This window comes from Xiphophorus hellerii, chromosome 1 (assembly GCF_003331165.1).
Source record: "Xiphophorus hellerii strain 12219 chromosome 1, Xiphophorus_hellerii-4.1, whole genome shotgun sequence".
Lineage (NCBI taxonomy): Eukaryota > Metazoa > Chordata > Actinopteri > Cyprinodontiformes > Poeciliidae > Xiphophorus > Xiphophorus hellerii.
Window position 1 is genome coordinate 7,530,891 of NC_045672.1, and position 16,883 is coordinate 7,547,773.

Sequence of the window (16,883 nt, forward strand, 5' to 3'; positions counted from 1 at the left end):
GTTCTAAAAATATAATTTCCATTCAGATCTGTACAGGAGAGTTTGCATGTGCACAAAATAAAAGACACAACTTGCAAGTGAGCAAGAACAGTGCAGGAGAATTGGGACCTCTGCAGGCAATTCTTTAATTAATGTTCAGTCTGCTCTGGCACGAGTCGTGTGTTCAGGTCTCTGAGTTCAGGCTGCAGTCTTCAGCATTCATTCAGCCTGACACCAGCTGCTTCACGCAATGAAGAGAGACATGATTTACAGTGTTCAGGAATGACTCCCTTTACTAGTTCATTCATGTATCATCAAACGTCCTTCACTGCACTGACGCTGACACACGTGTAGGTGTGTGTGTGCGTGTGGGGGTGTGTGTGTGTGTGTATACATTACATTTAAAGGTCAAGGCTCATTCAGTTTAAGTGATTTGTCTTTGTTAGGTTAGCTAACTGTGTTTTTTTTATTCTTCAGTGTTTCTGCTCAGTTTGGAACAGTGTTGTATAAAGTACTGAAATCTCAGAGTCAAGTAAAAGTATAAGTACCTCTCCAAAATACGACTTTGGTAAAAGTCGAAGTCACTGACTGAAATGTTACTTGAGTTAAAGTCTTAAAGTATTTGAAACTTCTTGTACTTAAGTATGGAAATTACTGTAAAAATGGATGTACTCAAGTAATGTAATGAAAAGTACAAGTAAAAAGTAAAACAAAGCAAATGCAGTTTGAATGACATTTTTTATATTTTGGTAAACTTGTCAAATACACTTAAAATAATGTACCCAACCAAGTGCAGGCAAAATTAAACCTGCTAATAGATATACCTGCAGGCATCATTTAGTTAAGAAAATTAGGTGCTTTACCTATAGCACAAGGTTAACTTAACCTGCTTTACAACTGAACCAGCTTCTTAGTAAACCCTCCAGGACAGAAAATACAAAGTTTTTGTAAGCCTTAAGTTTTCCCTTCAAGTAAGGTCAGTGCTGAAAATGAGAAAAATAAATAGTACAGAAAATGCGGCCAACATGAAGAAAAAGAGCTGTTACGATTACTCTACTTCACAAATCAGTGAACCAGTCAATCCTACAGTCAGTAGGTGGTGCACACAACTGGTCATTATGCAAAAGAAAAAAAGAATTGGGAGGGAAATGCAGCTTATTGGCATCTGTAAACCTGGTTTTGAACTTGCATGCCTTTCCTATATTCGTTAAATTTAGTCTAAATTGCTATCGCTATGGCTTCTGTCCCCCCTTGAACAGAGGAGTCTAGGTAGCCTGCTACAGTCAACATTAGGCCTAAGCTAAATACACCACGTGTGGAACTGAAACAATGCCAAACAAAGTTCATTTATGGTCAAGATTTCACAATACAGTAGTGCCTAGTGACCAAGCTATAGTTACTGAAACAGGAGGATTATAACCATTTCATAAGAAGTTACCTCGATGTGTTTCTTCAAGTTGGACGGGGAGTTTTTGTAAGATAGAATTTCCATGTGACTGCTACTGATTGCGAGACTTGCTTTGTGTTTAATGGGAGAAGCGAAACAGGTGTATCCTAATTAAAAGTAAAGAAATCAAGAAATGGCAAAAAATGTGGAATGAAGATAAGAAAGGAAGAAGATTATATGAAGTACAAAAGTCAGTTTGAATTCGAAGCATTAATGAACGAAACAGAAGAGAAGAAATAATAATTAGTAGATTAAGAGTAGGTCATACCTACTTAAATGACATGCTTTATAAAATAGGGAGGAAAAATAATGATAAATGTGAGAGATGTGGAGAGAAAGAAAATGTAGAACACATATTGATGAACTGTAAGTCAAATGAACTCGAAAGGGAAGAATTAAAGAGAATAGTTAGAAATATGGGGCATGAATGGAATCTTAAAGGTATATTAGGAAATGAAGGAAACATAACAGATATTCACAAATTAAGGAAAGCATTGTTTATTTATCTTAAGAATACAAAATTAAAAAGTAGAATTTAATAGATATGAAGTAATGCTTCTACACACTCATGTACAGTAGGTGGCGGTATGCACCTTAAAGTTGCTTGTGATCCGCCATAATAGAAAAGAAGAAGAAGAAGAAGTATCCTATTGGTGGTGATGAACAAGCCCAGGCAAGCAGGCTACGGACTTTGTTCGGTAGCCTGCTTGCTACTTGCTAATCAGTAGGTGGGGTCAAAACACTTGCGTTTCTCTCTCTCGCTTTTTTGTAACGAGTAACTAAACCACACATTGAAAATGTATCGGAGTAAAAGTACGCAATTAAGTTCGGAAATATAGTGAAGTAAAAGTGAAAGTCATCAAAAATTTTCATACTCCAGGAAAGTATGAAGTACTCCAAAATATACTTAAGTAAAGTAGTGAAGTATTTTTACTTCGTTACTATACAACACTGGTTTGGAAAGAGTCATAAAACATAGGTTTGTAACAAAATCAAACTTGATAACTCTTAGACCTTGTACACACGTAGCCAACAGAATATCTCCGCCGTGTCATTTAAAAACTAATATTGTGCACACAGAATCCGTTTCAGAAAAGTTTTCATCCACATGAACCCACTAAAATAAAGAGGTGTTTTAAACATGCCTGACCCATAGGGGGCGGTGTGGTGCAAAGCTAAAATCTACGTCAGCTAATCTGATTGCTTCAAAACAACCACAGCTTCCTGTTAGGAATTAAACATGGCGCCAGGAGGTTTATTTTTAAAAATAGCGTGTTAGAATACAAAATTGATCAAACGTAACACAATGTTGATTGAGAATTACATCAAAGCAAGTATGGGGATATGCTGATGCATTATTTGCGGCAGACTTTAATGAGCGCCACCCTAAATTTCAGTTAGTACACAAGCAAACACAAAGTCAGAGTTTTCTCAAATCTCCGCTGGTCTGAGTTTTTATAAATAATAAATTTTAGTAATATTAAAAGTTTTGTGTGAATTAGTCATTTGGTTTTTTTTACGGTGAGCTGTAGTCATGGCTACAGGGTTCCTAACTCAGTCTAGAACAGTTTAGGACATACAACGCATATATTCCAGATCTATCTCGATTGAGTCATCCATAGAGTGATTGGTTAAATTTTGCAAGTTCCATATTTAAACCCAGTAGAAAAAACTGCCATCATTTGTACAGTGATCTTTTATATCTGCTCTTTAATACTGTATATTGACCTAAAAGGACTAGGAAAAACATGTGATTCACACTTAACCTCACACTTACCCCAAACTAAAACAATCTGTTAATCTGTTGATGTTTTGTCTTGCACAGATAAATTGAGGGTTGTTTCCAAATTCATAAACTGAAGTTATTTCAGAGAGCAGCTGTGAACATCTGTTTTTTTTGTGACAGAAAGACAAAAATGGATTGTTTATCAGTCTATGTATTTTGTTTGAGGAAATGGAAAAAGACAGCTATGTGCCAAGTTCACAGGGAGGCCTGGGAAAGTGAAGGAACAAGGCATGTTGCCAGATATCTTCTGAAGACGCAAATGGGTTAGATAATGGGTTAACGGTTTATACTGGAGAAGAGATGCCGCTCTGGTTTGACTTCATGATGTTTCTCCCTTTTGTAACTTTACTTTTCTCTCTTTATCACTCCTTTTTCCATCTACTGTCAAATATTTTCATAGCATGACAGTCAGGATTGATAATTTCACATAATATATCATATACACAAAATAGGTTTAGTTTAAAAGTGAGTCTGAATGGACTCACTTCATTCAGAACTATTTGCATTTTGAATTTATTTTGCATTTTGAATTTATTTTGCTTTCGCTGAGCTTTGATCACATACAAAAAAGTCTCAAAATTCATTCATGGTCAACTAGGTCTTAATGTGAAAGCAGAGAACTGAGGATGAGTTGGTACAGACAGGAGTGGCCACATTAAATAAAAAAACTGAGCAGTTTAATCTTTTGACTGTGACGTGGAAAGCAGGAACTGCTGTATAAGAGGCTCAGTCAGCGCTTGGACCACCAGCTTACAGATCTGCAATGCAGGTAGCTGTGACCTCTGGCAATGTCTTCTTTGGATGCCTTTAAATCACACAGGCAATCCAAGTCACATCTGACTGACTCTGCTACAAACAAACGAGTTCAGCCCACATCTCCGAATGCATTCGCAGTGAGCAACTAATGAATAAGGAGTTGTTATAATCGATTAATCATGTTAGTAAAAGCTGTTTCTACAGAGGTCTTTCCACATCAGCCGATGCTCTCCGCCCTTCTCCTCGTTATTCTTCGCTTTTGAAACAACGGACAGCACAAACACTGATGGCAGCGTGTGTGCCATCAGTGTTTCCACACAGTAAAATCCTGCAGAGGCAAGCAGTAAATTAAACCCAACTTCCTCCAGAAGTTTTGGTTCATGTCACACTAATGCCTCTGTGGTGATTTGCCAGCTTCCTGGGCGCTTGCTAAGGCTGTCGGCTTCAATTTCACATTTCATAAAGCCCACTCAGGCAGAGAGGAGAGGGTATTCAAACGGCGCAGCCCAGAATTGCACTGCATAAAATGCAAACAAAGTTGCGATGGTCTCATTTCACTGAGGCCTCATTACGCTCTGCAATTAAACAGACTGATATTCAGCTTAATGCGCCGCAACCTGACTAATCCTGATGGATGGCAAACAGGAAGGTTAATATTTGGAACTTTGTCTCGAGTCATGTTGAAGAGCGCGCTTTCTGCTCAGATTGTCTTGTTAGCAGCTTTTGAACCAGCTGCTGTTCTGTTCAGATGTCAGGAACTTGGACTTATAATAATGAGGGCCTCTTGTTATGAAAACTATGCGCTTTGTAAACGAATGATGAAAAGTACGCAACGGTGCTTTTGTGAAAAGAAAACAAAACAACACAACAACTCCATGTTGAATCAGATGTATGAAAAAAGGTCACGAAATAAAGAAAATTCACCTTAAACTTCTCCTCTTCACAACAGTAAATGTCAGTGTATTTTATTGGGATTTTCAATGATGCAGTCAAGCAGAAACTAATATTTCATTTTGTAGTGAAGGGAAAATTATACATAGTCCTTCAAAGTGTTGACTGGAGATTGGTAGTAACTAGTTACATTTACTCAGTTACATTTTGTTGAGTAATTTTTTGAAAAGAAAAAAAACTATTAGGGGTATTTTTACTACGCTGTGTTTTTTTTAAACTTTTATTTGAGTAATTTCATTATGAAGTACCGCTACTCTACCGCTGACCACTGTGAGTAGCCTTACTGAATAATGAACAAGCTTGTTTTAGCCAAAAATTCACCAGACATGCACACCTGCAGTTTTTGTTAGTTTCATATGTTTCGTATTGAAAGAAATTTGGAAAAAAAGTTCATTTTGCCTGATTTTGTAACTATGTTATTTATATGTATTATTTTCATTTTAATCTTTAAAATATCAAAATGTCCACATAACTTCATTCTTTTGTTCGTCTGATTTATGTAATTGATATTACATAAATATAAAATAATTGCTCTTTTTATCAGTACGGTAATCAGTACTTGAGCAGCCTTTTAACCAAATACTTTTTTGGTACTTTGGCTACTTTTTACTTTTACTTCAGTAAAACTATGTTGAATTAGCTGAAGTAGTGCTTCTCTTATTTGAGTACAATTTTTGGGTACTCTTCTGTTGCTTTAATACATACAAATCTGATAGACATGGCGTGTTTTCTGGGTTTTTCCTCTGCCAGCTTACAAATAGTTTCTAAATGGGTATAATCTGAGTTGTGACTGGTCAAGTTGTCTGTCCATTTTGCCTTCAGGGCCACAGAAAAGATCCTGGCTCGAGCTCGACAGCTGGTGGACGTTAAAAAGGAAGACGGCTTCTCTGCCCTTCATCTGGCTGCTCTCAACAACCACAGAGACGTCGCCGAGGTCCTCATCAAGGAGGTGAGCCAGAAATAAGAGCTCCAGTGTCGCCTCTTTAGTATTCATTTTTATTTATTCATTTAAATCCACATTTGATGTAAAAAAAAAAAAAAAAAAAAAAGCATTTCATTCGTCTTGTTTCTTGTTAGGGGCGCTGTGATGTCAATATCCGCAACAACCGAAACCAGTCACCGCTGCAGCTGTCCGTCACACAGGGCCACACGGACCTGGTGCAGCTGCTGGTGGACGAGGGCGCCGATGTCAACATGGAGGACGAGGACGGTGACACGGCGATGCACGTGGCCCTGCTTCGCCCGCAGCTGGCCAACGTCATGCTCACCCCGTCAGCAGGGGGCAGCAGCACGGAGGAGGGCAGCGAGGGCTGCTCGTCCACGTCGCTCTACTGCAGGGTGAGGGTCGATGGGGAATCTAAACATGGAGGGTGGGCTTATTAAATGATAGATTACTGTTACTTTCTACTTGGAATTACAAAGGCATTGTTGGACAGAAACTCACCCAAAGGCCTCAAATCACAAAGTTCAAAGTACAAGTTGCACTGGGAGATTATTTCACTTATAATTTGTTCTTTTTCATCAATATTTAGGATGTAAATTATATTTTTAAAGCGTCATGGAGCTAGCAGAACTAATGCGCAAGTCTAGAAAATATCAGTTGCTCTGCATTGTAGGTGTACCAATATTTTTTATGCCATTAAGCTGTGTTATTGGTAAATTCTGGATTAAAGATAACACATTTGCTTTAAAAAATACAATTAAAATTAAATTTTTTTTTCGGCATATCTACTTTCAGCTGCGAGAGGATGATGGCTATGCGAACACAGAAATTCATATTTTATATTCCTTGTATATTGTTGACAAGGAATTGCTGACTTAAAACAAGCTCCTTAAAAATTATTTGCTTAAAAATGACATGTCAGTTAGTTTCGTCTTATTTTAAATTTACTTAAATATTTGCCCTAGAAACTACACCAAATATACTTAGTAATATTTTGTGTTTTTGAAGTGTAATACCTGAGTCTATTTAAGTAAACAAAATGACCAAGTATGTAGTTAAGAACTTGAAGTGACCGTTACAAAACAAAGAGGTAAAAATAAATAAATAACCCCTATATAAGTCAACATAAGCTAAATAAAGTAATGAAGACCTAACCAGACGTTGCTGATCTACTCTAAAATAGAAACATCTAATTCTTGTAGCCTTAAAGAGATAAATATAGTCTCCAAGTGAGATAAAACAAAAGACGCTCTGGGAAACATATAGGAAACACAGTGAGGCAACAAACCTTAACCAATCAATGTTACAGTGTATGTTTAGTCTCCTGGGATATGTTTAGGACGAAGCTGTTAGTTGGGTTCCAGGTAAACAGCAGGATGAAAGGTGAAAGAAGGTAAAATGGGGATTTAGGTGGCTGAGCTTGGAACAGATTTATCTGGGGAAAAAGGACCTCAGTTCATTGTGCAAGCAGGTCGCAAGAACCCAGATTAACTTAAGAGACAGTAATAAGGTTAGAGTGCAGAGAAGTGGAGCTAAATATAACCTGAGGAATGTGTTATAGTTTCAGTGTTTAGTAAAAGTAAAAATATGGGTACAGAACATAAAAGATTCACTTTCTTGAAGTAAAGATGATGTCACAGACAGCTCTGTTGTTTTAAAGGTTGTATTTGTACGAGATCCACAGCGTTATTGGGAATAAATTTAGAGGGAAAAGTCAAGAATGGAAATAAGCCAAGATGAAGCTTTAGTTATTAGGTCTCTGATGCTTACTGAGCTGTTTCCATTATGGAAGACTAGAAACACTCTCATCAATTTTGTGGACAATTTCTGATCTCGTATTTTCTTTTTCCTTTGAAGCTTTGATCTACAAATTCCAGTGTTAGTTGACTCAGATTTCTCTTTACAAACTTTAGCGTGAGAATTTATAAGAATAGTAATAAAATATATTCTGTAGGGTCATCACTGATTAATTAAATTAGAACCAGAAGTAATTTTACAGTGTTTGCGTGTGAGCTTTAGCTGTGAAACAGGGTTTTACTAGAACAAATATGATGTAGTTAGCATTTTGTCTGTACCATGCTACCAATTAGCATGGCTAGTAGTAATAGAACAGTCAGATGCTAAAATCAGCTAACTTTTCATCTTCTTCTCTCAATAACAGCATCCACCTAGAGGGGTGATATTTGTTCAATGTAGTTGTCTTTATTTATGGTGCGTTCACTGATCAGACAAAAATAGATTTTTGGGTTTACGACTAGCCTGGTCGGTGATTAGTGTTGATCATCCATTTGCGGTCAATAGCCGACTCATCTGTGTCTAAAGTGTGCTTTGTAAGTATCGAGTCAGTTTGATGTTTGGTAGAATTGTGCAGACCAGAACTGCACTGTCATCAAAATGTTTGTCCCTTTTGTATTTCAGAGGCATTAACACAACCCTTTGTCAAACTCTATTATTTTTTCTTAGAAAAAAACCTTCTGTTGTTCCCCTGATGTGAAACATTTCACACAATCTCTGTCCCATTACATGGTGTAAATATTTCATGATTTAAAAGAACATCCTCATCGCTCCAGATCACCGCTAACACTGCAGCTCCTCTCAGCATCATGGGCTTTGAGCCAACACACACACACACACACACACGCACACACACACCAACCCACCCATACACAGCCATGAAGGTGGCTAGACTTGAGTGCTCGGGGCCGTTTTGGCCACCGTCAGCAGATGAGTTGTCCTGGGAGTTTTTCTGTGCTGATTAGATGTGGGTTTATGTAGCGTCTAAATCTGGATGACTCTCATTGAACTTCTTACACTTATCTTATGCTCAATTCTCCTGCATCTTTGACTTTTGTTTTTAGAGTTTCCTCTTGGAATAACACAATCTCATTTATAATGGTTTTATCATAATGGTTTTAGCTCAGACTTTCCGTCCTCCTTCTCCTTATCCTCTCGTCTTCCTCCTTCTGTGTCCACAGCTGAATGCCTCGGGTCTCCTGGGGAACACCGAGCTGAACGTCGCCATGGCGATTGCTTGTTTTCTGGCCCAGGAAGGTGCTGACATCAGCTACGCCAACCACAAGGGCAAGAGTCCTCTGGACTTGGTGGGAGACAGCACCATGATGCAGCTTATTAAGAACTTTTCTGAGAAGCACAGGTACGTGTTCAGAAAACTGGCATAGAAGTCAGCTATGATTACAGGGCAACGACAAGGTTATTTTGGTTTGAGTATAAAATTAACAATAAACCCCCCCCCAAAAAAATTACATTTTCATTGGATAGCAAGAAGCAGAAACATTGTGCAAGACAGACTAGAAATGAAATGTAGCTCATACAGAAACATTTTTATGACAACAAATCCATGTGAGAGTTTGATTTAGATAAAAAAATGTCGTTTTTTATGTTGACGTGTTAGCCATTTCAGAGGAGCTCTTATGGCTGTCTGTTGTCGTTCAGGTTGCAGCGCCTGCAGGCCATCACATGTGGGCAGGGCCTGAGCAGCGCGAGCCTGCGGCGGGTCCACACAACGCCCAACACCATGACCAACCTGGTTTTTCCCACACCGGCCGGTCCCAGTGAATGCCTCATCTGTTCTGAGCTGGCTCTGCTGGTTCTGTTCTGCCCCTGCCAGCACAGCGTGGCCTGTGAAGGTACGTCTGCAAGCTGAGGTGGTGAGGGGCGACGGGAGGAGTGTCTTCTATGTATTCCAGATTGACTGCGGATCCTTAAAAAGCCATAAATCTATGTATCTACTATTAAGGCCTTAAAATTTACCTTAAATTTGTTGATCACACGTCTTAAATTTTGTCTTGGCAGAATTATTTTATTGTATATTCTATGTGTATGTTTATTTTTCTCATGGGATTTTTCTGGCAGGCAAAAGGTTGAGTCACACAGACATCTTCATTCAGACTCAATGCTAGCATACCCTCGCTGGCTAGCTAGCTTTTGTTTTTTTGTTTTTTTTTGCATCTATGATGGGTAAATATAAATTTATGGCCAGAGAAAGTTTGTACATTTCTGTGGAGATAGAGGTAGACATGTCACAATAACACATTTTGCTGGACAATAAGTTGTCCCAGCAGTTATTGTGATAAATGATAATGTTGTTTTGAGACAGTTTTCAATTAATATAAAGTAATATAATGATAATGGCATAAAAAAATGCAAGAAGACATTCTCAAAGATCAATAAACTTTCAATTTTAATGAACATTTAACTGGAACACCTTTTAAATATCCAAAATGAAATAAACATAAATGAGGCAAAACAACAAATAAAATGACCTATGAAGCCTCTGAAAACAAAATTGTACTTTAATAAAAGGGTTAGTTGAGACTCATCCTGTTTTTGGTAGAAAGAGAGAGAAAATAGAAAATGATAAATCATGCAAATGGAAATTATGGAGCTGGTTTTAATTTATTATGGTATTAACTGGTTTACTGTTTACTGCCACAGGCCTGTAGGATCTTTCATAATGGTCATAAAAAGTCTTAAGTTTGAGTTGGTGAAACCTGTAGAAACCCTGTAATCAGTAACACTAGTTTTGTCTTAACAGAATGTGCACATCGCATGAAGAAATGCATCAAATGTCAGGTCACAATAACCAAGAAAATACGGCAAGGTAAGAGGAGATTAGAAACTTTTATTTTCTGGTGTGCGGAACGTTTCGGAGCTAGCTTCTGTCCATTCCTGGAATGGAGTGGCAACAAACAGCTGACCAGTCTCATCTTGCACAATAATACTGCAACTACACTTAAAACTCTGGATTAAAACTGGGCATTGTCAATGATTTTGACTCCGCAGACCAAACCGAGGTGGACTGCAGCCCCGGCACCGAGAACTCTGAGCAGCATAACCTGCTGGAGCAGCTGCAGTCCCGCTACAGGCAGATGGAGGAGCGCATCACCTGCCCCATCTGCATCGACAACCACATCAAGCTGGTCTTCCAGTGTGGCCACGCCTCCTGCATCGACTGCAGCGCCGCGCTCAAGACCTGCCCCATCTGCAGGCAGACCATCCGGGAGCGGATCCAGCTGTTTGTCTGAGCTCCAGGTTTGTGTCCTCCTGGGTCCTCCGGCCCACAGACCCCAGAGACGGACCCCGGGAAGGGCTGCGGAGGTGCGCCGCTCTCGTGCCCTCTCGTCTCTGGCCGCCGCACCTCACCAGCGGCGTTCAAACATTCGTTCGACTTTTTTTCTAAAGAGACGCTGCTGTAGATCGCTCAGAGTTTGCCGTTACATTTTGGGTTCATTTCCATCTGGACCAGCGGAGGAACATTGCTTTAATTTAAATTCCTGCTGCAGGACAGGCTCTGAGGAATCACATGAGGCAGAGTGGGCCCTCCATTTTGAATCCTCTTGATTGATAAAGGAGCAACTGGGGGCGGAGGGGGTCCTCCTCGTGTTTCCTGTTGTACTTTGTCCGACCCTTCTGCTGCTCTAAGTGGATGTCTGTTACCCATCATCCTCTGTGGTTTTCTGGCCTCTTTTGTTTACATGTCTGCACAGAGATCGGTTGTTGTCCTGGCGCTCCTTGGCCCGTGAAGTACATCGCTCTCATTTACATCCATCTCTTCATTCTCAATGTAAGGCTCTGCAGAGAGAGGGTATAGCTGAAAGCTCTCTATGCAGACCCCAAAACACTTCTGTCTATATGCAAAGGGAGACAGACACTATATATGCATGAGTTTATGCATATTATCCAGCTGAAAACGACTTGTTTTGTCACAGATAAACTAGGGTTTTGTCTTACTCTAGGGTTACGCTTGTGGTTGCCAATGTACCTTTGACTACAAAGTTTTATTTATGTGTGAAAGGTGTTTTGTCTTGTTTATCTTTGTGTTTTGTTTCTACTGAGGTTTAACCCAAGCCTACGTCTGCTACTCAGGGTATTGCATCTTGGAAGCACTTGGACTATACATAAATGTTTTAGGAGCCCTTCCCCAGACTCTCACACCAACACCATTACAGTGCGTTGTATCGATTTGTTCTGGTGGAGCACCAAGAGGAGGAAATGTAACAAAAACAAATAGATTTTGGCATTAATGACTAAAATAAACACAAAACGTGTCATTCTCAGTTGGAATGTGGACGGTCGCGGAGCAGATTCTGCGAAAAGACTTCAATTTCCCTTCAAAACATACAAAATGAAGAAGTGAGAAGGTGCAAACTCTTCCTAATGGAAAAAAAAAAAAACTGGATCCAAATCTGGATTAACATGGATTATCCTGTTAGTCTAAAGCATCTCAAGTTTCCTTTTCACAAATTATACTACAAATCTCATATTGACACACATTCTCTCTGGTTCACAAGAAAATAGGCCTCACTAATTATGACAGTTGAAATTAATATCAGTTCTTCATGTTTTTGTTATTTCTGCTTCATACTTATGATGAGTTAAGCTGATCATGAGCGCAGCACTGAGGGTCTGCAGGCGGCCAGCAGCTGCTCCACTCACCGTTATTAGGCTACTAGCATTATGCTGCATAAATGTGAAAGATGGAGAAAGTTATATGTGCTTTTCATGAGTTATTTCATAATCTGTTGACCTTATTTAGCTCCAAAAATATAAAAGATATAAAATACTGAGGAGGAACCTCGTAAGCTGTTACCCTGGCTGATGACCTCTGATCTATAAAAATCATGACTTGTGATAGAGCGTCTTTTATTGATTTTATTCAACATTTTTAACCAAGAAAATCTTTTTTATAGAGAACAAAGCATCTGTTTTGCCAATTTTGGCGACAACGGTGCCGATTAGGGCAACACGATTTATAGAATGAAGGTTTTTATTTCTGCTTTTTGTTTTTGTTGTTTTTTTTTTTTTTTTATCCAGGAGCAGTTTGAGTAGCTCTGCTCTTTTAGTGAAATTGGGTCAGGTCAGTTTGGGGTCATTTCTGTGTCTGACCGCTCAACTATATGCTTTGACAATACCTCTCCAAGTCTGTGAATGTGAGCCACTTGGACCTTGCAGATGAGCGAGTTTTGTTTTGTTTTTTTTTTCTGTGGGAATCTTGATGGTCACACAGCCAGCAGCACTGATGATGACACTCCCGTCATCCTCAGGCCTCATGGTAAAACAGTCTAGACAGTAGGAATTACTGCAGATGCAATGAGTGCAGGCCAACTACGAAGGTGGTTTGAAATGCGTCATAGCATGTATTTAGGGTTGTTTCCATGTGGTTGGGTTGTCCAGGATGGGTGCTGGTGCCAGGTGTTGTCCAAACATCCCCAATCAATATAAGAAGGTTCCACACAACTTCATGTCTGATTGTGTTGGTCTGCTCCTTAGGGTTTTTCACTGGATTCCCCCTATTTAAAGAGGCTCATGCTTTGTTTTTGTTTTATTTGTTTTTTTTTTGGTATGTTTTAGTTTTTATCAGATGTATCGTGCAATGTGTAATCACACACACAAACAATCTGTGTGTTTCTGTCTAAGGTTCACATCTTGTCTTACCAGTGGAGTATTTCAGAAGCAAGCCGCCCCGTTTTTCCTCCTCTGGAGTTCTGGATTGTACATCAGCTTCGTCGTTTTATTAAATGTTTTTTTTTTTTTGTATGTTGTGTTTTCTTTGAAGGGCTCATGCATATATAACAACGACAACAACAACAACAACAAATCTAGTCTAATTTTAATTGAATCTTTTTTCTTATTTTTTTTTTTATCTGGAACTTCCAGAGACAGGAGGGGTTTTTAATGTCCTCAGTGTCTCCCCGACGGTGGGAGAGACAATGTTAAAGATGTACATTTGAATGTTGGTAGGGGAGATAATGTATCCTGTCTCACGCTGCCTTTTTTTTAATATGTGAAGAAAAACAAAAACGTCTAAAGAAAAAAAAAAAAAGAGCTAGGATATCCTTGTGGTTTATGATGAGGAAATGACTTTTACATCAGTGCCAAATCGCATGAGGTTGTGCATGAACATGAACCTGAACATGAACATGCACGCCCGTTACTACACAGATGCACTCTTCTACCCCAACCCCCCCCTCGACGTCAGACGGGGGGCAGATTATTCTAGCGGTGTGTTACAAAGCGAAACAAAGCATAGCGTCGGGTTCGACTCCGGATCGGACGTATTCTTTCTCTCTCTCTGTTTGTGGTGTTAGCCTTCTAGCTTCAGCAGTCACACGCTGAACCTCTACGACAGAAGACGCTACTCTCATTCCCAAAACGTGAGCCGTTCTGAGCTTTTTACAACTATATATGTACTTATATAATATATATATATATATTTATATTTTGTGAGACATTATCAATCAAGGGACATGTTTCTTATAGAAGTTTCAGTATTTAAAGATTGTCCTTTGGTGTTCTGAGTTGATGGGTTTACAGGCGAGGCAATAATGTTTAAGAGAAAAAAATGTGTGAAATTGTTTTAATTTCCTTTCCTCCTTTTTAAGGAGTCTTGCTGTGAGCGCGGCGAAACGGTTTCTGTACAAAAGTTCTTAATTAAAGCAGCAAAATGTTACTGTCTGTGTTTGTACAGTTCGACTCTCGGAGTTCTGATGTTGGCCTTACTGTCCGTTCCTCCTCTGTTGATGTTTCTTTTTCAGTTGAATTCTGTACAAAAATATTTTGCAATAAATATGGAACTGTTTCTTAAAGACTGGCTCATTTGTTTTATTACAGAAACAGTATTTAACTGAAAGAATAGAGTTTTAAAGCTATCTTATGAGATATTTTGTCAGTTTTGAAGATGAATTAGAATTCAGTTTGCCCAGAAACGTGTGACTAATGACCAATATGTTGACTTTCTGATTTAAGCTGGAGCTGAACAGAAAAAAAAAAAAATCCATTCTTTTCTTTTTTACCAATCAAGTGTGAGTTAGTTTTAAATTTCTGATTGATGGGTATACCTGTAACCAGAATACATATTACTTTTTGTTTCCTTCATAAGTCCTTATTTTAAAGTTTGTTTTTATGAATGAACCTCTTTGAGGCAACAGTAACTTACTTATTTTAAATTGATGGGTTATTGTTGTAACGAAAGCTGTGCGACGCGCCTTTAATTGAAATTCTACTTTTAGTTTGTTGTTTCAGAAACTTCTTTGTGTCTGAAATGAAAATCTTCTACATATTCCTGAAATGATGGTTCAGTTTTTCAATGAGAAATTGCATGTTTGACAAAAATAATGGGTTGTCCTCTTTTTGATTTATTATCTGGCTGTAAATGTCATAAATGCATAAGAATATTTATGACCAGCGTTATGAGGTAGATTTACAATGTTTGATTATTGCTGTTCTCGGCCACCAGAAGGGTTGAAGAAAGTGGTGGGAATGCAGATGTTTCCTGTGATTTGTTCATTTTCTTTCTGCTATTTTCTGTATGAACTTAGGTTCTTATGCATTTGGCAGCTTAACTGTAACAGTGAGCTGCAGCAGCTACAGGGCAGCCACTAAACATCCACTGAAACGTGACGTAAGCTGGCAAGTGGCCTCGAACTCACTGTCATTTCAGACTTGTGTTAGTGTGTCAGAATGTGTTTGAAAGTGCTATATTTAGTCAACTCTTTCCTGATTTGTTTTAAGTTTGTGATCCTGTTCCATTCCAGAGGGATTTTTTTGTTTGTTTGTTTGTTTTAAATGAGACATGTTTCCTGATCCCTTTTCTTCTTTTTCTTAGGAGTAGACAAAAGATTTTTTGTCTACTCCTAAGACATTTACTCCTTTTTCATTTACACCTCAGGTGCAAGATGCTCTCAACAACAGACTGATAGATCTTCAGCATCTTGCTGCAAACCTTGAATGATCTTAGCTTCCTCATGAAGTCCCGTCTGCTCTGTCTCTTCTTTGTACACGGCTTCACTGTTGCATCTCCAGTCCATTGTGTTGTCCAGGCGAACACTGAGATATTTATATTCCTCAACCACCTTCACTTCTCCCATGATGAAAATATGGTTTGACCTGATCTTGTTCCTCCAGAAATATTGCTTCATACCTTGGAAATCTTTCTAACAGCTTCATATTTATTTATAAACTGTCATGTTGCTTATTATATGTGGAGGTAATGATTGCTACCATCGCCCTAATTCCATTACTTTGTGTTCTGTATTATTTTAACTTTTTTTTTTTAACATAAAAAAAAAAATGTTTTCTGATTTTATTTTGTTCACTTGTCAACACAGGAGAAACCCAGTAGGGGAGAGCTCCACCTAGTGGTGGATAAAAATACTAAGAATGAACTGAGACTTCTTGTTGTGTGGATCTAAATAACAAACCAACAATCTACATTCTCCTTAATTAGTTTAAAACATTTTACATTTCTTTCCTTGTCTTATTGTTATTAACAATCAGCTATCTGTGTTGTTTATATATTTTTAAATCTCTAAATTAAATGACGACAGGGGCATGTTGTCTCCTACAGAGGGCGCACTTGTTTACAGAACCGAAGCCATATTATGACGCGAGCTTCAACCTGACCACCCTGCATTTATCTCCCATCAACAAAACGTTCAAATGGCTAAAAACTGCACGCCGTGTCCTCAGTTTAAACATTTTATATTTTTACAATTTAAACTTTTTTTTTTTTTAAATAAAGCAGTTGTGTCAAACTGCGTATCATCATAAATCTTGAGGCCTGAGAGTTACGGTCCAGAGTGCAGTACTGTGAAATGGTATTTGTCCCCTTAAATATGTACTGATATTTTTCCCCTTGCACTTGAAGGTTTTAGGTCATGAAATAAATTTCAATAACGGATAAAGATATCTGGAGTGAAAACAAAAAGCATTTTCAAAATTATGATTTCATTTCTTTAGAGGAAAATAAACTATGAAAACCAACCTGCCCCTAAGTGAAATAGTAATTGCCCTCCTTATTAAATAATGAATTAACTGTGATTAAAACAACTATTAACAACAATTATTTAGAGAACTGTTTCACAAGCCGACCCCAGACCTGATTAATGCAGTTGTTGCCATTGACGATTGTTAAATGTGACACAATTACTTATTAGATTCTGGGTCAATTACTTTTTCAGGTTTGTTTGAATAGCTTCACCCCCCTTAAAAATTTTAATCAT

The 16,883-nt window shown here is 38.4% G+C and overlaps 1 protein-coding gene across 5 annotated transcripts in view; it reads left to right on the forward strand.

Annotated features, from left to right (window-relative positions):
* Positions 1–14,468, forward strand: part of mib2 (MIB E3 ubiquitin protein ligase 2) — a 53,231-nt gene extending 38,763 nt beyond the window's left edge. For all 5 annotated transcript variants that reach the window (XM_032570250.1, XM_032570258.1, XM_032570242.1 and 2 more), the window contains 6 exons: positions 5,742–5,868; positions 5,997–6,257; positions 8,838–9,016; positions 9,316–9,509; positions 10,418–10,483; positions 10,666–14,468. In XM_032570250.1, coding sequence (XP_032426141.1) covers positions 5,742–5,868; positions 5,997–6,257; positions 8,838–9,016; positions 9,316–9,509; positions 10,418–10,483; positions 10,666–10,907 — 1,069 coding nt within the window. In that variant the 3' untranslated portion in view covers positions 10,908–14,468. The remainder of the gene's footprint in view (positions 1–5,741; positions 5,869–5,996; positions 6,258–8,837; positions 9,017–9,315; positions 9,510–10,417; positions 10,484–10,665) is intronic.
* The last annotated feature ends 2,415 nt before the right edge of the window (positions 14,469–16,883 follow it).